A 21,400-nucleotide genomic window follows, 5' to 3' on the forward strand; every position below is an offset into this window, starting at 1 on the left:
TGTTTGCCTGCTGTCTGTAACTTGATGTCTGACCCTGACTCCCTGGTATCCTTACCCAGTTCGACCCTGACTTATCTCCTGACTGCAACTTGGTAATTGACCAGTGCATACAGGTCACCCACTGTTCAGCCCCACTGACACCCATGGAATAAAATATAGAATTATATTTTCATCATGATATGCAAGCAACTCAAAGAGACTGTTCTTGCCAGTATGATCCAAAATAATTCAATCTGAAATCATTTCCCTAAAGTAAGGTTTTGGGGATTCATTGAATTGATTGGAATGTGTGAAGTTTCAGAAGTCATGTGAATGGGTGGGAGTCATGATACCTGGTTCTACTAGGTAAGTCACTAGGTGTTGTGCCTCAATTTACCCATCTGTATAATGGGGATAATAATATTTACTTACCTAATAGAGCTCTGTAAAATGTAATTCATTAATGCTTGGACATTTTCAGATGTCAGAAGAGACTGTAGAAGTGCAAAGCTATTATTATGATGAACTGTTGAAAATGATCAGCATATCATTTCCCCCACACAACAACTGTTCTGTTTTGTGACAGTTGCAACCATGTTTCCTTGTTACCACTTTTTGAACTCTATACGAAATCTACAGCTGTAGTAATAAACTGTTCCTTCTTTCAGTTGTCACTGGTGAAATGCAAGAGACTACTGAACTATCTCTCCCTCCCCTCGCCCCACTTTTTTTGCTTTTTTAGAACAGCTGTAGTATAAGCTATCAGGAATGTCTCATAAAAGTTTTAGTTTGCTGGAAGGGTTGAGTGTGTTGGGAGGGACCAGGGAAACACATCCACTCCTATTCATGCAGGTTTACTTTATGGCCTGAAAACAACTGGCAATAAGGAGAGTTTGCTATAGCTAACTGTATCTCAAATCAGTGCTAACAAACAAATACTGCCTGAGGATTATTTTCCAAAACATTCATCTCAAGTTACTTGTGTAGAGCTGGGATAATTTATTTTTTGTAGACCATGGTCATTTGGGACAAAATTGGTGAGTTTTTGATTTGATGAAATAGTCTCACAATAGTGGTGAATTTAGTGAAAATGTTCCCTTTGACACAATCTCAAGGAAACACTAAACATTTTCCCCATTTATAAAAAAACACAGATACCTAGGAGAAAATCTGCAATTTATGAACAGTTTCAAAATTGAGATTTATTTACAGTGGGCCGATCCTACTCACATTGAAGTCAATGATAGTTTTATCTGTGTCTGCAAGTCTTATCTCCTAACATATATTTTTCTAAAATATTCATAATGGAATACATAATATTTTTAAATGTTCTTTAAAAAACTGAAATTTTGATTAAAACTCCCCTAAGCATCTTCAGCGAGAACCAGAGATAGATCAAACAGTGGTAAGTACTGCAGCCCATAAATTAGCATGCCAGTCTGCCCTTATATTTAGTCCCAATACAATCATTTGGCACTTCATTCCCAGCTACAGACACCTGCTCTAGACATTCTCTCACCGAATCGCCACCATTTCCTTTAACACCTCAATATTTTCCCCATAAAACTTTGTCTTGTCCCTACCATCTGCATGCTCAGAGGAGGAGGCTGCAAAGGCTGATTTTTGCAATCAGCAACCTCATGCTATCTTTACAGTATATCTGCCATGCTATGTTTAGTTCGACCCATTTATCAAAAAGCCACATAGTCACGCCCAGGGGGAATTATAAGTCTTGTGTTCTTATGTGGAATAAAGTTCATCTTTCTTTTCTGACCACCCCCCAGAAGAAGAGATGTTGGGAAGGTATAAACATACACCTGATGCAATTCCAGGTTTCCAACAAGAAATTTAGAAAATAAACGATGCACCCACCATTGCCAGCGACACTCATTTTTCATAAAACAAGAGGTTAACATGATCAGGTGAAATTCCACCCCGTGTTATTGTATAGCGGTGCAGCTCCACTCACCTCAGCAGGATTGCACAAATATAAGTAAGAGCAGAGTTTGGACATACGGTTTTAATCTTCTAGGTCTTGGTAAGAGAACATGGCTTGCCCCGCCCTTCCTGCCCCCCCCCCAATCTTTTCTGGGGCACCCTTCTGCCCCATGTTGTATTTCCCTCTGACTCATTTTGCTGACCAGCTTGAATCACTTTAATCTTAGCCACTTCCATTTCACAGAACACACTGTGCTCCGAGACTGTTACCGGTGCAATGCCAAGCTGGAGATTGCCTGGCAGAGGTTCCTGTAGAAAGCTTCAGCCGTCACCTTTCCCCTGTAAGACAGAGTCTCACCACTGAGACACTAACATTATAGAAACTGCCATTCAGGACACTCAATGTAAACATGGCAGAACACCATCCAGTGCTGAAATCATTTTCCCCACTGGTGTAGATAGGGTCGGTTACATTCAACACACTTACTAAGAAAGTGTCCTCACTCCCTCCTTCTAGCAGGGGTTCGCAACACTGTATACTGATTTGGCCCTATCCACACCAGTGGCCAAACATTATTCAGCCCCAGTTAAGGGGAAGCCTGTGGAGACTTGTTTGACACCAGCCATCAAGTGCAGCTTGAGCTGTAGTATAAACACAGCCAGGGGGATGGAATGGGAGGACTGAACATACATAGAGGGAAAAGGAGAGAAAGATGTCTACTAATCAATTTAATAGGTTACAAGAAGTATTTCCACATTTTTTTACTTTTAAAAAAGAAACAGCTTAAATAGGCCCATTAAACAAATTACTTAATGATAGTACATCATCATTCAGCTCCCGGGTGATTTAGAGAACCCAGACTTTGTAAAACATCTCTGATTGCGTGATTGAATGGTACCATTGCTCAGTGGCAACATAGGCCCTATGTTAAATCCCAAACAGGTGATAAATGGCACAAATGCATAAAAGCGGCTTCAGAGCTGGAGAGCCGGACAGATAAATAATCCTGCCGAGAACCAGAAAAAGAGGATTTTTTTTTTATTCACAAAGACTGCAGCCCCTGCACATCAGCTGTTTCATCTTATAACTTCCATATCATTGGGCAGCATGAATGCTTGCAGACAGGTGGCCTAACATGTTGTAGTTAATAGGGCCATAACATTAAGCCACTTTTACAGAAGAAACACCTTAACAAAAGATCTATGTCTCTGTGTCATAGTCCACCTGTTCCTAGAGGCTGTTACATGATATTTTGAGCTCTACGATCCTCATCTTTGTGACTGCATGTGTATGAAGAGAACAACACAGAGCAGTAATCATTTCAGGCATGTAACTAGGATTATAAAAAGGGGGGTGGCGTATCCTTTTATGAGGAGAAAGTGAACCTCCCCATTGGGAGTCCTATTCATCTGTTGCCTTGAAAAGGAAAGCGTTCAATGAATTTCAGGGGGTTATGCCCCCCCAAAACCACTTGTCTCGTCCTCAATTAGATACCTGTATCATGAGATAGATATAAAGGGATACATTTTATTTCTAACTCACTTCAGTTATTTTTATATATATATATATATATATATATATATATATTTGTATGTATTATTTAGAAATTTATATTTATACCCAATGTCTTTCCTCACTAAGAGCAATCAGTAGACTACAAAATGAGATGTGTTCCCATTTAAATGTTCCACAGTAATCTCACACTGCACTGGAACCTTCATCCTCCCATCTTCCTTGTTATTACACATAAAACCCTGCAGTAGATCACCAAAAGCTTGAACAAAAAGAGGCATGTCCATGTCTTTCTGTGTGTTTGTACACCACCTAGCACATTAAGGCCTCATTTCTCATTGTGGCGTCTGGATGCTACCATAAGGACAGATACCTTTCTGTGGCTCACTCAATTTGAACTTGATGAGTGATAGAAGTGAGATCCTTTCTGCGTCTAGCCCTACAGAAACTTCCTAGGAACTTAACCTTGGGAACTAGGAGCAAGAGTGATCAGGTAGGTTGTAACGCCTGCACTGGGACATTACCTGGCTTAAATTACGCTCCAAGAGCTACCATAGAGAAGCTACTCAGAATAAAGAGCTTTGGGTCCAAACACCTCTTCCCCACTGATCTGCACATTTGATGTCGCCCCTCCAGCATGGTGTGGGGTTATCAGCTTCTTCCATGCAACATTCTACTCCTTCACGTTCCTGGCCCATCCAGTGGGGGAAAAGAGGTAGGTCAGGAGGAACATATGGGTAGCTCTGTGGAGCTAAGGGTGGAGACATAATACAGCCACGGTCTGTATTACATTCCTGCACCCCTTCCACAGCAGTATCCCCCTTTTACAGAGAATCCTGGGGCATGCACAAGCTGTTGGAGGTTTATAAGCATGACGCCACTGGAACTGTGTCACTGAGGTACAGGGGGCTGCTAGGGAGCCAGAGTCAGTATGGAGGAACAGGGCCTCTGTGCAGATGACTCTGACCTACACAGGGTCAAACCCTGACCCCAATGGAAGGCTGCAGGGGAAACACCATGATGATAATCCTGTGGAGCTTCCTGTCCCCTACACAGCTATTTCCACATAGAGCTAGGTTCTAGCCTTTCCAATGTTCATAGGATCTTACTCAGACAGCTACAAAGAATTCTTTGTCCAGTTATATAAATCTTTACTAAAGCAACCACATTGAGATTGCTAGTACTGTATGATGAAACGTGTATGATACATTCCCTTCTTCTCAGATGTCTTCCTGTATTTGTATAAAATTGTAATTTTAGCTAGCTAGCGCTGAAGTCAGTCACTTCCCTAATATTTCTTACAAGGGGCACATTTGCAAGTGATGACACTGTTTCAACAAAAAGATCTTAATTACAAATGGAAAATGACCACCCAAAGATGCAAGTGGGAACAAACATCCCTGAGCATAACTTGAATGGATGTATGTAAACCAGAGCACTGAGGAGAGCAGCTGTTACCAAGGAAAACAGCTGAAATGAAAATAGAAGACAGGGGCTTGCAGATAACATCCCTCGCTAGTCAAATGGCTCTTAAATACTCTTTGTGTAAAGATACATTGTTGTGGACATCTGCTCAAAGTTAATGTAAAGAGTTGTTTGCAAATAGCAAGCCTTTTAACCACCTGCTGTATTAAAAAAGATGAACTTTTGTGAGCATATAATGTGCTGTTTTTTCAATTCCCAGGGGCTCACACATACACACACCACGCAATGCAAAGCACAAATAAATGGGCTTTATGAAGGGAAATCAGTGGAAACTGGACAGGAATGGAATTCACCCCAATTCAGGGACAGGTCACCCAATAAAATACCCCTTACATAGCTACTACTCCAGCTCGTATGGTGATTGCTGCCCCACGGTGATCCCTATGCAGCCATTCCTAGATACTAGAGCAATTTATGGATCCAATGGACCCTCCTAACCAAGCCCACTCCAAAACTGCCCTCCATACCAGCGTATTTGGAAGCAGCACAAAATCCATTGCCCTGGCAGGCTAGGGATGCAGAGACTTTCCTGCACATCTAGTCTGCTTGCCTGCTCCCTGTCCCCTTGCCAAGAGGTATCTCAGGGCTTCCTCAACATGAAGGGCCTTGCATGGTGTGATGGTTCTCGGGGTACTCAGGACTGTGAGTCATCTTTCTTACCGCTGCCTCCAGCAAGAGGGAGTCTTCCCTTTGGTAACTGGGTATCACCTCCCTGACACCACCAGCCTGTCAGCCACTCAAACACTCTCCTCTGGGCTATGCCAGCTCTGTCTTCACCTTGCAGGTTAACAATAGGTGCGCCCCAAGCCTTGAGTCTCTTTGAATCATTCCCTTGTGACATCCAGCCCCAGACACTGGCTACTCACTGAAATTCCAGATTCTCGGCACCCAGAGGTGCAGGGTACCCCAGTTTACCAGTTTTACCTTAAACCACCACTCCTGAAAACCACACAGCACTTGTGAACACTTACAATAAAACAAAAGTAGGTTTATTTAAGAAAGAATAAAGATTTAACTAGAAGTGAGAGAAAAGGATGGAAACAACTGGTTACAAACACAAAACAATCGTAAAACACAAACCTGGGTCTATGCTTAGCAGTAGTTACCTTTCATATACAACAAAGTAGGCTTCCCCCCAAAGTTCAGCTTGTTGCAGAGCTGGCTGGTTTCACAAGAACTAGGATCCAAACGTTCATGAAAGCCCCCTTGTTAAAGGGTTTCCTCAATGAATGGGTCCAGACAGAGCGCCTTTCCCTCCACTCTGTTATAGTGAAACAGTGTTTTGTTTTTATTCATAGCTAGGGCAATCTCCTGCCTGCTAAAATGTTCTTTTTCACCTCCAAGTGGTTTTGTTTTGATTGTTGGCATTTGTCTTTGATGGTTTTCCATTGACTGTTCTGCGATGTGGCAAGGGTAGACAATAGAATCTTACATTACCTCACCAGTTGACTAGGGAAGGGTGGCAACTCTTGCTTGAATAGGTCATCACCAAGACTACCTTGGTGACTAATTTTTGCTCCAAGTCGATAAAGCATAATTTCAATATAAATACATTATTCCTTAAATATTATCCATATATATCTTGCAAAGATTATGAGTCTTGACAAGTTATAAGCACAGTTGCCAACTTCCATGCGGTAAATAAGCACCCTGACTTTCACAATAAGCCGAAAATCAAGCAAATCCCATTTCAAAACAAGGCCATAACAAGCCAATCCCTAAGAACCCCAACACACTATGTGACTAGATACCCCCTGTCATGCAGTCTGGGACTGTGGTGGGCCCACTGTGCATCCCTGACTCTCTCCCCTGCTTGCCCCTGCTTGCCAGGAGCCGATCAAAAAAAAGAAGCAACAAGCTGCAATAAGCTACAAGCCAAACAAGCAACAAGCCAAAAACTAGCCAACAAGCAACTCACAAGTCAATTAAGCCAAAAGCAAGCCCAATTTCTGCATTTTTTTGTGGGTTTGACATGTCTGGTTATAAGTTTTCTGTAGATACCTTACATGTTACTCTTTATGGCTAAATATCCTGTAAGACATGCGTTTGATGTAGTGAGATTGTCAGGTCTGAGGTGAGATTTGTTTTAAAAGAACAGGGGACCCTTGCCCAAGGAGCCTCTATGCTACACATGGGTCCTCCTCCATGGAATGAATTTCATGAAGCATGAATATTTACTTAATCTAAATTGGGCAACTCAATATTGTACAGGTTAAAAGAGAGAGACAGACACACACACAGTACACACAGAGGCAGACAGTTGACAGCAGCACCAGTATGTTTCTGTATGCCTCCTAATTATTTAAATTGGTCTGTCTTTTCTCGTCATTCTGTCCCAGGTGTGTTCACTGGGTGTGTTTAGTAACTTCAGCTCAGTCCCTCATGCCTTGAGATGTGTACGTACAATGGAGCAAACTCAGCCCTGAATTATACCCCAGCAATCTCATTACCTTGGATTTGTTCTTAGATGTCTCAGTGGCCTAAATTATGACTGAAATTCATTACAGGTTAAAAAGTGGGACTAGGTTTTGAGAATCTCCTCCTATGCAATAATTATGGAGACAAATTCTGCTCTCACATACACCCATGTTATTCTGTTGATTTTTATAGGGTTACTTGGCTGTAACTCTTCTTTCTAGATCAGTGGTTTTCACCTGGGGTCCACAGAATGTCTAAGATTTCCAAAAGGATCTGCACCTCCATTCTAAATTTTTTAGGGGTCCACAAATGAAAAAAGGTTGAAAAACACTGTTCTACACACTTTCCTAGTCAGCGTCAGCAACTTTTATAGCCTTCTTCCAAAACCCATGATTGTACTCTAGGCTGTTGTGCAGATTGATTTCTCTGCTGTCTGCTGATATTCTGTCTATGTTGCTTGGCTGTAATTGAGAAAAGAATTTGGCACACAGGAAAAAAGTTTGCAACAGAAGTTCAACTTAACTCTTGAACTTCCTTGATTTCTGTTACAAAGTCGATTGTTATTTTCTCTTCTCCCTTTCCCAAGCCACCTAAATGTGCATAAAAGTAAGAAACAAGAGAAAATGCAGCTTATTTACCATTAAATCTTTGATGGCTCAGTGAGTGCTGCTATGAATTCTAGGAGTGTAGTGGAATATAATGATTTTTGTAACCTCTATTGTTTACTTAGCCCATGGAGGAGAAGGAGGAATACAAAACACTGCTGGTTTTACAGTGTTTAGAGTTCTGATCCTTTACTCACTACCTGAGTCATAACTTGAATGCAAAGATCTTACCCCAGACTGAAACAGTGGGAAAGTACGTTACAGAGGTACTGTTGGTTGAATATATTAGCATATTTTTTGTCAATTACTGCCATGCTTTTTACTTCTGATACAATTGCCAAAATGCTTCCTTGTTGTTATAGGGCCTGATCCAAAGCCTGCTGAACTCAAATGAAAGACTCCCATTGACTGAAATGGGCTTTAGACTGGGTCCATAATAGGGTGTGAGGCAGTTTTGCAGCCTGGGGGGCAAATGATCCCAAAACCAAACAAAAAGTTCTGTTTTCTCTATGGAGAAATTTACCCATCCCACATAAGGCTCAAGGATCTGTGCTCTATGGGAGTGGAGTGGCTGTGGAGGTAAAATCCACCTTCCCATCTCAGGTTTTGTGCAGCCCAGCCTAGCCTTCACCCTCTTGACAGCTATTCTAGTCTATGGGCTGGAATAACTCAGGGACTCTGCTCACATTGAACTTATGGCCTTTCCAGCAGCCTCATCCCATTGTAGCCTTCCCCATTGGATTGTGCTGGACCCACACAGATGCCGGGCCCTCCTATACATCCATTTTCCTAGCGACCTGCCTGTGCAGCCCCCATGTAAGATATAAGTGGTGCAGAGGGCCTTATGCTACTTCCATATAACCAGCCTGGGCTGCTGCTTCTAGGTGGTAGTTATGCCTGAAACAATGAGGTTTTCAGGTATAGATTCCAAACGTCTGATCTTCCATAATGGATCCTATAAAATATAGTCTTTGTCCTCCTCTGCAGAGGTGCTGTCCAGATGAGGGATTCTTGGAATCAGAGTGACACTCGCTGAGTGGTCAGACAGAAAAAATGAATCCCAATTCCTTTGATCCTTCCTGTCTTTCCTGTGAGTCAGGCAAATTAGAAATCTAAGATCTGAATCTGATTTTTTACTAATAAAGCTGTTCTGTTTCTTTTCATATGCACTGGCATAGACATATAATTCAAACAGACCAATACCATGTACGGCTGATTATACAAACCAATTGCTAGAAAGATTAGTTTATTCACACTATATCTATGTCCCTCATTACAGTATTTGTCTATAACTGGTATTATGACTGCACCTGGAGCTATTATGTTAGAAACATATAGAAATTTTAAAAAATAAAAAGCAGTCAAATCAGAATTCTGAAATATAGTGTTGAATTTAACAGCCTGAGTCACCACAACCTTACACCACATTGCAAAGTATATTCAAAATCTGAAGGGTAGCATTTCATGCCCACTTTGCATATGTATAACTGGCTGGGCAAGTTCCACCCTATTATTCATTGTGTTATCTTCACTGGAGATTAGAGTGAAATGCTTTTTTATTTGTCTGGCCTATACTGAATGTACATCATTCCGGGGTTTATTTTATCTGGATATTTGGGGAAAGAAGAAATTTTCTTCCTTACACTATGAATCTTTCTTAATATGTAAGTTCATTCATTAGTGCCAGCAATTTTTCCCAAGCCCACTGCTGGCCGAAGTCCAACTCCCAGCAGCATTCAAGTATGAAAAGAGTAAGATTCCATAATAGAGGGTTTTTGAAAAACTGTATTAAACATATTTTCCATCTCTCCCACACATAGGGCCCAACTGCATCAACAGCATCTGTGTTGTCTACTCTAACAAGTGGGCAGTGCCTCCCACCACCCCCACCTCCACCGCTGCCCCCAGGACCTCCTCCTGTCTTCGATACAGAAAGTGGAAAGGATGAAGCAACCACATCTCGCTCAGCCTTGTTTGCCCAGCTTAACCAGGGAGAGGCAATTACCAAAGGTTAGAGGAAAATAGTTCAACTTGTCACTCTTCAGCCAACTGATACTAGCTACCACTATATGTATTTAGCCAAATTCTCCCTTTAGTCACATCTATACGGCCCAAAGCCAGTATATTTTTAAGCTTGGAAGCCTAAATTTAGGCATCTAAATCCATATTGAGGCACCCAAATAAATAGCGTGATTTTCAGAGATACTGAGCCCTGGCAGCTCCCATTGAATAAGTAGGATCTCATAGGTACTCAGCACCTTTGAATTTCCTGTCACTTATTTAGATCCCTCAGTGTGAATTTGGGTACCTTATTATAGGCATCCAAGTTTGACACTTTGGGTCCTGTTGACTTCAGTGGCAGTGCCCAGATGTCACTGAGACTAGAATTTGTCCACTCTGCATTTTCTGCATACACTGATTTGTACTGAGACATTGGTTTAGATAAGCAGGTACCGATTGCTATACCACTGTATAATGTTGTTGTAAAAGTACACCTAAATAAAGCTATTAAGCTTTTCTTAATAAAACTGAGGACAGTCTTAATTAGTGTACACAGTTTTGAGTTGAAATATACACAGTACAGTAAAGTTCAGTCTTTGGCCCTAGGTATTCTGAGGATGGGTGCATTACAATCAGATTAGCTAGAGAATCTAATTTTCACAGATGAACCTATAAAATGAATGGAGTGGCGGCATGCACAGCTGATGACAGATATAGTGAACCTTTAGATTTGTGAACAGAGAGATGCCAATAGACATTGCTGAGCTTATCTGTGAAGACATAATGCCAGCCCATTCACAGTAAAAGAACCTTTATTTAAAAGTATGAGGCCAGACAGTTCCCTTTTGGCTAAATACCTAAAGAAGCATAAAAGTGTGTTGGGCATTTTAATACAATTGTAATCAAACTAGCTATGGTATTCTCTTCCCTGTTTTAATATTAACCTCCCTAGGGGCCTAATGCTGTGAGAGAGACTTAGTCATATCAACACCTCTTTGTTTGTTTGTTTATTTATTTATTTATTTATTTATTTATTAGGGCTACGACATGTCTCAGATGACCAGAAGACCCATAAGAATCCCAATCTACGTGCTCAGGGTCTGCCAGTTCGTTCTCCTACAAAAAGCCATACTCCGAGTCCCACTTCTCCCAAAAATTCTCCTCAGCAGAGCCATTCTCCTTTGTTAGAACTAGAGGGAAAGAAATGGAGAGTGGTAAGTTCAGCTCACATCGCCCATATATACACACACGTACTTCTGTCTGGAACATCCCCAGAGGGATTGTACCTGCCTGAGGCACAATCTCTCCAGTGCTCCTCTGGGGGCACAGTGGCTCTGCACTGTCCCATCTAGTCACAGCTTAGTCCTTAATATTCTTGTGAGATTTACAGCTTTTTCATTTGTTGGTGAGAATAGTATGAGAATTTACCTGAACTGGACCATACTCTTATAAGATTCAGAACCAATATTTTAGTTCTTAACTCTGTCAAAAAGTCCCTCAGAAGGAAACCCACAGAGAACTCCAATTGAGTAAGGTCCCATTGTGCAAGCCATTCTTACGTATGAGAGATATAGTTGTTGTGACACAATGGAAGTTCTCATTTATTAGCCAGTGGGAGCACCTCTATCTAGATACTCATATAATCACAATATCATAGTATTTACAAATAGAAAGAACAATAGTTCTCCATCTTCTTTCCCAGCCCATAGAAGGAATAGCTTGATTCGTTTAGTTTTGGAGGGGGTATGTGTGGTTTTTTGCATGTGCATGCAACTTATTGAATGGAAAGTTGTGTTGTTTATAAGGGTGGGGAAGACAAGACATGATTTAGTCAGTTGGTAGCTTACATAGGCCCTTGTTTGCATGGGTCACAGTGTGCATGAGGGACAGCCATTGTTTACATGGGTTGTGCTATGCTAGTGTTAGAATATTCCAGGTACTCTCACTGAGACAGGAAAGTGCAGTAAAGGCAAAACATGGGAGAGCCCCTGTGTACATGCTAAGTAGACCAGCATTTTGCTATGAATTCTGTTTTACTATGCTGGGACACGCAGTGTGTAGCTTACATACCTCAACTCTCCCATTGAAATCAATTGGAAGTCTTGTGCGCAAAATGGGCCCTCAGTGTCTTACAAATAGAAAGGAAGGTCTTCATGCACTACTCCTTATTGGATACTGCCTTGCTCACACCTAACCCTAATGAATTATATAACAGTACGCACCAACAACTTGTTCTATTCCTGAAGGTGCCTACTTGTTCTAAAATTGGGTGGTAACCAAGCAACAACTTCACTGAGATAGTTTTAAATAGTTGAGTGTATAAGAACCTAGTACCAAAATAAACATTTTTTGGTCTTGGTCAGTGTTAAGATCTTCACAACACAGACACTTCAGCTCTAAATCATGCACACACAGCACTGAATATGTGCCCTCATAAACCCAATCAGTTAGACTTATCACAGGCTGAGATAAGTGAGAATCTTTTTTCCTCCCCATTCTCTTTCTATGTGAAGATGCAATGTCTGGAATAAGTTGTGCTTAAAGTCTACCTTATTGCTGCCTTATTAAAGATAGTGAAACCAGTATATGCGTTTTTTAAAACAGGAATACCAAGAGGATAAGAACGACCTTGTTATTACTGATACTGAACTCAAGCAAGTGGCTTACATTTTTAAATGCAACAAATCTACACTACAAATGAAAGGAAAAATAAATTCCATTACAATTGGTGAGTGGACAGTCTCACATATGAGCTTTGGGGCAGTAAGTCCTGGAAAGATTTGCACATGCAGGTAACTTTATTGACATGAATAGTCCTGTGTAAAGTTACTCACACGTGTAAGTCATTGCAGGATTGAAGCATTTTAGTTTTTAATGTGGTCATGTGATTTTTTTTTTAAAAAGATCTTTTTATTTTGCCTTCATTCGTTTCGGGTTTGTTTGTTTGTAGACAACTGCAGAAAGTTTGGCCTTGTGTTTGACAACGTCGTGGGTATCGTGGAAGTGATCAATTCCAGGGATATTCAGATTCAGGTAAACATCCAATTAGACAAGAAGAAGAAAAGAACCAACAACTTCAAAGTGGTATTTGACTACTAGAGATAATTTCAGCTTCCCTGGAGTATACAAAAAAAATGTATATTTCCAAAAATTACCTTTTAGATGCACTAAATTCTTCTAACTTGTCTAGAAAAAGATTGAGAGTTACTGTTGTTTTTGCCTTTGAGTTTTCAAGTGCCACTGATCGTGGCTTCCTGTCGAGAACACCTTTCCTTAATGTTCTGGTGCTGTAGTTGAGATCAGCAGAGGTATTTTCTGATAGTCTGGGAACTTTTACTTCTGGGGAGTGGTGGTCAGGTTCTCTCAATGAACGGTCCCCAGGTTTGGACTCCATGCATCCTGGTCCATCAGTGTCGGAGTTTGACAAAGCTTCATGGCATAGTGCCACTCATTTGCCTAATTGGTGCTAAAGTCAAGAAGGTGGTTGTGAGGCTCAGCTAATTTTCTCACACTGAGGATCTTGGGTAGATTTTCAAATGGCACCTAACTCCCAATGACTTTAATTGAGTACTAGGTGCTGAGCCCTTGACAGTCTACCCTGTTAGCAACAGAATGGAATTGAAATGGCTTCTCCAGCTTTGCTGGGAGAAGGGCAAACAATGGCTTTTCTTTAAAATATCAATAAAAAATAAAACCGCTGAAACACTCATCAGCTCATATCCTGCCATCCGTCTCGAGGCTCACATTCCTCACTGAAATCAGTGGGGTCTTCTATTTACATGTAGATGGGCAGATACAGCACAGTGAGTGACATTAATAATGGGGAATACTGTACCATGCTTCAGAAATGTGGGTCAAAGCCACCACAGGGAGAGGAACAGCAAGATATTTTGTATCTTTTAAATGTTAAACAAGTGAATGCTATTATTACTAGCTACTTGTCTACTTCTGAACATTTACCAATAATTTTATTGGTAATCACTACATTTCCTTTTGCGGGAAAGAGGCAGTTGGGAGAGAGAAAAGGGCATGATTATTTAAGAAATAGTGATCTTTTTTTCAATAAATAGAGGATTTTGATTGTTAGCGCTAGAACTATTCACCAAAGCTGAAATGTCTATACACAATGAATAGGAACACCACGTCTCGTTAAAATTCAAGTAAAGGGGAATATATTTGCTAAAATCAAAATGCCTTTGATGATTCAGGCTTCATGAATGTTGCATAAGATTTCAGTGCCTTATAGCGTGGCTGGTCTTGCACTTAAGAAAAGCATGAGTCAGGCTGAACAACAACTGCTTGAAGCAGGCTGCTGTCTTCTTTCTAAGGGTTTGATCCTGCAAGGTGCTGAGCACCTGAACTCTGTCAGCACTTTGCAGGTTTGGTCATATGAATGATATGTTAATGTAACAGATCAATGGAATTCACCAAGCAGATCTTGCCATAAACAGCAATAATAGTGCAATGCTCTTGGCTCTTGACCCCCACCAGTATAACTATTTACCGATTATTTTCCCTGCTGGGTTAATATTTGTCAAATAAAATACCCCCCCAGGCATACCATATGATCCATACAGGAGCATACTTTCGACTCAATGGAGCTCCATTAAAGTCAACCTAGAGAAAGTGCTCCACTTGCACAGACTAGCTATAGAATCAAGGCCGTGGCCGCTGAACACGCTGTGTGTATCAGCATGTTGTTCAGGAACTGAATCTAAAATGTATTCGCGCGAATGATGCGAGAAAACACTCCTTTTTATTTACATGGGAATATATATATATATATATACCCTGCTGCTGCTGTTTTATGACCCTAATTAACCTCTGTCCTTTTGATATCTTGGCAATCATATACCATGGGGCTCTAGTTACTGCTTTTTATTTATTTATTTATTTTTTTGCGGGGCAGGGGGTGGAGAGAAGGGGATTCTTACTGACAAACAGTGACTCAACCACTTTGCCTTGTGGAGTTGTTTACAGCCCCACAGATGCAAAGAGGAGCTGGCTCATTTCCTCTTCTCGCCTCAAGTAAATCTTGCACTTGCTTTCAACCTGACTTAAAGAAATGTCTGTTTAATTTAAATTGTAATCAATTTCAATACACTTTTAGAGCTGTACCATTGCTGGCAGGGGAAGAAAAAAAAATCCTTTTTTTATTATGTGCTGCAGTACCTCAGAGACCCGTCAGGCTGCAGAATGTTTTAAGCAGAAACTTGTGGATCATCTCTCTAGTGAAGGAGTATTTGCAGTCAGAAAAGGAGGACTTGTGGCCCCTTAGAGACTAACACATTTATTTGAGCATTAGCTTTCGTGAGCTTTCTGTAGCTCACGAAAGCTCATGCTCAAATAAATGGGTTAGTCTCTAAGGTGCCACAAGTCCTCCTTTTCTTTTTGCGAATACAGACTAACACGGCTGCTCCTCTGAAACCTGTCATTATTTGCAGTCAGTCACTCTGTGTGTGGGGGGGATCTGTTTCCCCATAAGTCCCACTGATGTACATGCAAGTTATGCACTAGTACTGGTGGGAGTGTGTGTGGATCCCATCATCTTATCCCCTTTGGTAAAGAGGGCCAAGGGGTGGAGACCGTGTGTATGTGTGTGGGAGTGAGAGGCTTGTTGTTTAAAAGTTGATGTTTTAGAACTTCAGGGCTAGAAAATAACATTTAATATAGTTAAACAGTAGCAGCCTTCCCACCATCCATTAATTGGTCCATGCCAGTCTGTTTAAATCCCCAAATGTAAATGCCGCTGCCATACATCAGAGTTTGGTGGCCAAAGCTAGGCTCAGCAGGTGGATAGGGTTTTTGTTATTAACTGTTACTTTCACTGACGCAGTGGCATTTGGTATTAGGTACATTTATTGTTCTTCAGGTGATGGGGAAAGTGCCAACCATTTCGATTAACAAGACAGAAGGCTGCCACATATACCTCAGTGAAGATTCATTAGACTGTGAGATTGTGAGTGCCAAGTCATCTGAAATGAACATTCTCATCCCCCTAAATGGAGATTACGTAAGTGGAATATTTTTAAAGACTCAGTTTTTCTCCCTCTTTTAATCTGTGTAGTGATTAGCCTTTCATATTACGAGGCAAGTAGGAGTTAAAGTGCCACAATTCCCCCCCCCCCCCAGCAAGGTCTGATTCAAACCACAGAAATAAATCCTCTTTCATATACCAATAGTCTCAGCTACAATCCATCAAAGAACACCTTTTCCTGGGGTGCAAAGTAATTCCGTACATTAAAAGAGCCGTTATCTCCTTCCGTTGTGATGGAAAATAATTCAGTGTCTCCTATGTCACTTTAGTCTCTGGCCTGTGTGAAACAGATTTCTAACTTCAGTTTCCTGCCACATATTATAAGAACATCAACTCAAAGGTCAAGAAATGCCAGTGTTAAGGTCAACATCATCACATATTAATTCTCAAATAATACAGTGTATTTTTAAATACAAGCTTTTGGTACGTGTATAGTTTCTTGTAGTACTTTCTGCGCATGCCAGACAGAGTCCAGGAAAGCATCCGATGAAGTGAGCTGTAGCTCACGAAAGCTCATGCTCAAATAAATTGGTTAGTCTCTAAGGTGCCACAAGTCCTCCTTTTCTTTTGATTCATACATAAGGGGCACGTTACCTGAAGCAAGGGCTCTGACTCTTCTACTGAGGTTCTCATACTATACTTAGGACTGCAGTATCTCAGCACCTCCTGTGAAGCTGTTCCTCATTCACTGCATGCAATACAGTAGCAGGATATCATATAATTAGGCTGTGTTGTAATACATACACACAAAGGGGCAGGGTTAAAGTTGTGTATGCAACTTTACTGAGGGCTTAACCAGGCTACCTTAACTTTCTCTTAATATTTTTGTGCGGGAATTTCATTGGCGAGTTTTTTGTTAATTAAAAAAAAAAAAAGCCTAAATGTTCAGCAGTGATTAGTGGTCCTGGGTGCCCAACTTCCAACACCTTAAAAGGGCCTCATTTTCAGAGGACGGTTGCTAAGCACTTTCTGAAAATCAGGCCCCTTTGAACATGTCTCGAGCTGGGTACCCAAAATCACTAGTCATTTAAGAAAATATAAGTCTACTGCAGGGTCTGAGGAAAGGAGCCCTCTCTTCCACATCTTAGGAGCATCATACAATTTTTACCCTACAAGGTGTGCAGCACCTGAGGCCAGGGATCCAGCAGAGTTCACAGGTGCACACTGAATGAGCTAAGGACTCCCGTGAAGTCCTGCAATATTGACTGTACATAGTGTGTCTTTTGGAATGCTTCACTGTTAAAGTGGTAATGTGACAGTGTTTTTGTTAACATGCACCTTTGTTCATCCACCTAAGACTGGTGAACAATTATCTTGAGATCTGAGATTACATCTGCCACCAAATTCTGGGGATTGACCATGGGTTTTGCTCTGTAGGATATCACTTTTCTCTTTAAAATTCCTGTTAGTCTTGTTACTACCTTACCAAGTTTACTGGTATTTACCAAGTTTTCTTTTCTACATTCCCATCCAGTTAGCTTGACTGCCTGCTAATGGAGTCCATAGTCTTTTTTGAAACAAGTTATATTGATGTAGTTTGCCCAAATAATGAGGAAAGGGGGCTGTTACAAACTAGCACATGAACAAAGCTAAGTGAATTATGGTAATAATGAGCTTGTTTTCTGTGTGACATTGAAACAGTTTCCTGCGCGTAATGAAGAAGGCCTCTTTGTAATCCAGGCATGTCTGAGTTATAAATGCCTTGTCAATCATGCAGCACTAATAGTATTCCATCAGTTTTTATAAGATATCCACTGTTTATCTAACAATCATTGTTGCTCTTTCCATTTACCAGAAAGAATTTCCTGTTCCTGAACAGTTTAAGACAGCATGGGATGGATCTAAGTTGGTCACTGAACCTGCAGAGATTGTAGGTTAACTTCCTAATGCCATACAGCACCCGCTGACCACGATCTCAGACCAAGGTCAGCCTAAATAAAACAGCAACATAAAGAACTAGAAGTAACAGTAGCTTATACTGCTGTAGTAGGTCTTCAAACAGCAGCTCTGTACACTAGAAACAATGACATGTCTGGCACGCTTTTATTAGGCATTCTGATATTTTTAAAGTTTCCACACAGTTTGCGTTCATTTACGGTTTTGATTCTACATGATGTCATGTGAACATAAGGGATTTTTTAAAAAAAATACTCCATTCGCGTTATTGGCTATTACACTGCACACAATAAGCCAAAATATTGCATGATATATATACTTTGTTATAATCATGTTTCAGTGCATTCCTTTTCATGTTTCTGCTAGTCAAAAATAATCTTAAAACCGTTAAGATGTTTATTTTACCTTTTAGACAATTCATGTATGATGCGGTGAACATGTACCTTTAGGAAATGTGTGATTCTTGTAGATCTGTTCTAATAATCATGGGGATTTTTAAGACACAAAAGTACAATTTTCAGCAATACATTTTGCCAGTGGAATATAAAAACAGGATATTTTAATCAAACATTTTTCTAATATGTATATGTAGAGTATCCCTCAGCTTTCAGTTTACACAGACCTGTTGTATCCCTTTTGGTTGTAAATTATTAATCCTAATATCTTCTAGAAAATGTTATTTAATGTTCAGCATATCATCTGAAGGTTTTTCACTTCTCTGATTTCTTTTGTGTTCCTTTATTTGGGGTTGGGGGGGCAGGAATTGGGTTTTTTTGTTTTTCTTCACACAGTACTGCACAGCCTGCTCTAAAAATTGAGGGCAGGTCTACACCAGTGGTTCTCAAACTTTTGTACTGGTGACCCTTTTCACACAGCAAGCCTCTGAGTGTGACCCCCCCTTATAAATTAAAAACACTTTTAATTATATTTAACACCATTATAAATGCTGGAGGCAAAGCGGGGTTTAGGGTGGAGGCTGACAGCTCGCGATCCCCCCATGTAATAACCTCACGACCGACCCCCAGTTTGAGAACCCCTGGTCTACACTACATCCAGGATCATTGCTCTGAGATCGATCCACTGGTGGTCAATTTAGCGAAGACCCGCCAAATCAACAGCAGATCGCTCTGCAGTCGACCCCTGTACTCTACCACCAATGAGAAGAGTAAGGTAAGTTGATGGGAGAGTTTCTTCTGTTGAAATCCCCCCACCCCCACCCCCGCAGTGTAGACCCCACAGTAACTTGACCTAAGGTACGTTGACTGCAGCTACGTTATTCACGTAGCTGGAGTTGCGTAGCGTAGGTCGATTTTCCATGGTAGTGTAGACATAGCCTGAGATAGGGTTGTTTTATGATTTGGGCACATGCTAAGTGTCAGGTGCCCTATAACTGGTTTCCTTGCTGATTTTGGTTCTCTAAAGTATTCTATTGTATAAGCTGTCTGTTGGGGATGTAATCCCAGGGTTTTGCTTGGTTTTTTTAGTCACTTGCAAGATTTGCATACTAATCTTCAAATATGTCCATAAATAAAAGCCATAGATGTATTCCATATGAATTCTGAACCCAAATTAAAGGGACTCTTTCTTGTTTAAGACCCTTGATTCTATGTTACAGTTCTTATTTACATGCTTTTTCAACACTAAGGTGGCGTGTGCTATACATTTTACGATTTCAGCGTGTAGTACTCAACATTCAGCATACATTTTTGATCACTTGTAATCCTTTGTAAGAGTGAATTCATGGTTATATGCTTGGAAAGCTAGTTACAGGATATACATTGTGCCTCCTGCACCTTTTCAGAATACATCGATTCCTTCAGGTTTAAGGTATCTGATTGTACTGCAACCAATAGTGCTCACACAATAAGGTTTTATTATCTGATGTTTTATCTGTATGTATAGTGTTGTGGCTTTAGTACATAGCATTTTTCAACGGTAAACCTATTCTGAAATAAAAAAAGGAGTCTGTACTTGGTTTAAATACAGCGAGTTCAGAGTGCACTTCATTTAAGTGTTTTCATCCATTTTCCTAAATGCCATTTCAAAAGGTCTGAATGAGGGGAGGCAGCTCTTACTCCCTGCAGTTGACCGACTGTCTCTTGTACATCATATCCCACCCACCCTCCTCCCAGAGAATAGCTTGGATATAACATATTAGTGATAATGGGCAGACGTGCAGTTTCAAAATTAAAGCCTTAGTGGCAACCACAGAACTTCAGAGGCCCTTACTTTAAATAATTGCAATATATAACATCACTCTCTCTTTTTGGAGCACCTGTATGTGCTGTAGGGTATGTCCTGGAAATGACCATGTTCAAGTGGGAGTCACTGAAACTTTGTTTCTAGTCTCAGCTCTGCCACTAACTCACTGTGGGCCCTTGGGCACGACCCTTCTGGTCGGATTGTCAGAGGTGCACAGCATAGCACCATCCACTAGTTGTGCAATGTATTTCACCTGGATGTAGAGCACATACCTAAAGGAACGGGTAGCCGGTGTAGGTCATGACCGAACAGTTTATTAACATTAATTACACTAATAATTCCTGCAGTAAAACAATCATACATTGGAACATTCTAAACCTGAGCCACTGACTTCTCTTCTAATACTGCATCTGATATTGATATTATATATGTCATCACTCAGCAATGTGATGCCAACCAACCCTTTGGACTGCTGAAGCAAAACAAGTGTTGAATACTCAATAACAACAGGAAGCAGATATACAGCTCTGACTTATAGTAGGCAGGCAAATAATTTCAAAATATCCCAGTGAGGAACCAGGATACTGATTCTCCCCTGAAATAAGTGGCAGTTTGAGGGGCAGTATACTTGTATAACTTTTCTCCTAAATATTTGCAGGGAAAACACCACTGTGGTACAGCTTTCTCCCTGTGGATTATGTTCCTGCAAATGGTTTACAAATATTGCAGAAAAGGCACTTCTAAGAAATTATCGTATTAACTGTTGATATCAGATACATGTGCCCTTGCTACACTTTTTTAAAAGTGCAGTTTAGCTTCCTTGCCATGCACTGTCATGTAGGATGGGCTGCCCCCTGCCCTACAACGGAAACCCATCTTTAATGTATCTACAGGACATGAAGGAAGAGGATCTTTTTTAAAAAAATCCCAGCTTCTGACTCCACTTAATACACATCTGTGCATAGTTGCCTCTAAAGAATAATCCTCTACTGAAAATCATATATAAAATCATGTTGGTCAAGATACGTAGATACCTACATCCTTCAGGCATTTTGCATAATGACGATCTGATGAACTGTGCCAACTTTAATCGATTGTCTGCAAGTTTGATCTACACTTAATGCCTTCCCCTGTTCTGTTGCAGCCCTAATGTGTGAAGATTGTTGTGTATTATCATGTACCGATTCCAGCGATCTGTGTCCAAGTCACACCCTAATTGTGCTTTTCTGCCCCAAAATTGTGGTTATTCTCCAAACTAATTGTTGCACCAATTTAAATTGTACAGCATCACACTAGCTAGAACCCACTTGGGTGCATACAATGATC

General features: G+C 40.7%; 1 protein-coding gene across 1 annotated transcript in view; it reads left to right on the forward strand.

Moving 5' to 3' along the window:
* Window positions 1-19,853, forward strand: part of CAP2 (cyclase associated actin cytoskeleton regulatory protein 2) — an 87,695-nt gene extending 67,842 nt beyond the window's left edge. The window contains exons 8-13 of the mRNA XM_084618262.1: window positions 9,759-9,948; window positions 10,978-11,153; window positions 12,544-12,667; window positions 12,890-12,972; window positions 15,812-15,952; window positions 17,772-19,853. Coding sequence (XP_084474388.1) covers window positions 9,759-9,948; window positions 10,978-11,153; window positions 12,544-12,667; window positions 12,890-12,972; window positions 15,812-15,952; window positions 17,772-17,855 — 798 coding nt within the window. The 3' untranslated portion in view covers window positions 17,856-19,853. The remainder of the gene's footprint in view (window positions 1-9,758; window positions 9,949-10,977; window positions 11,154-12,543; window positions 12,668-12,889; window positions 12,973-15,811; window positions 15,953-17,771) is intronic.
* Window positions 19,854-21,400: the final 1,547 nt, after the last annotated feature.

The sequence above is a fragment of the Lepidochelys olivacea genome, assembly GCF_965140295.1.
Source record: "Lepidochelys olivacea isolate rLepOli2 genome assembly, chromosome: 2".
In the NCBI taxonomy this organism is placed as follows: domain Eukaryota; kingdom Metazoa; phylum Chordata; order Testudines; family Cheloniidae; genus Lepidochelys; species Lepidochelys olivacea.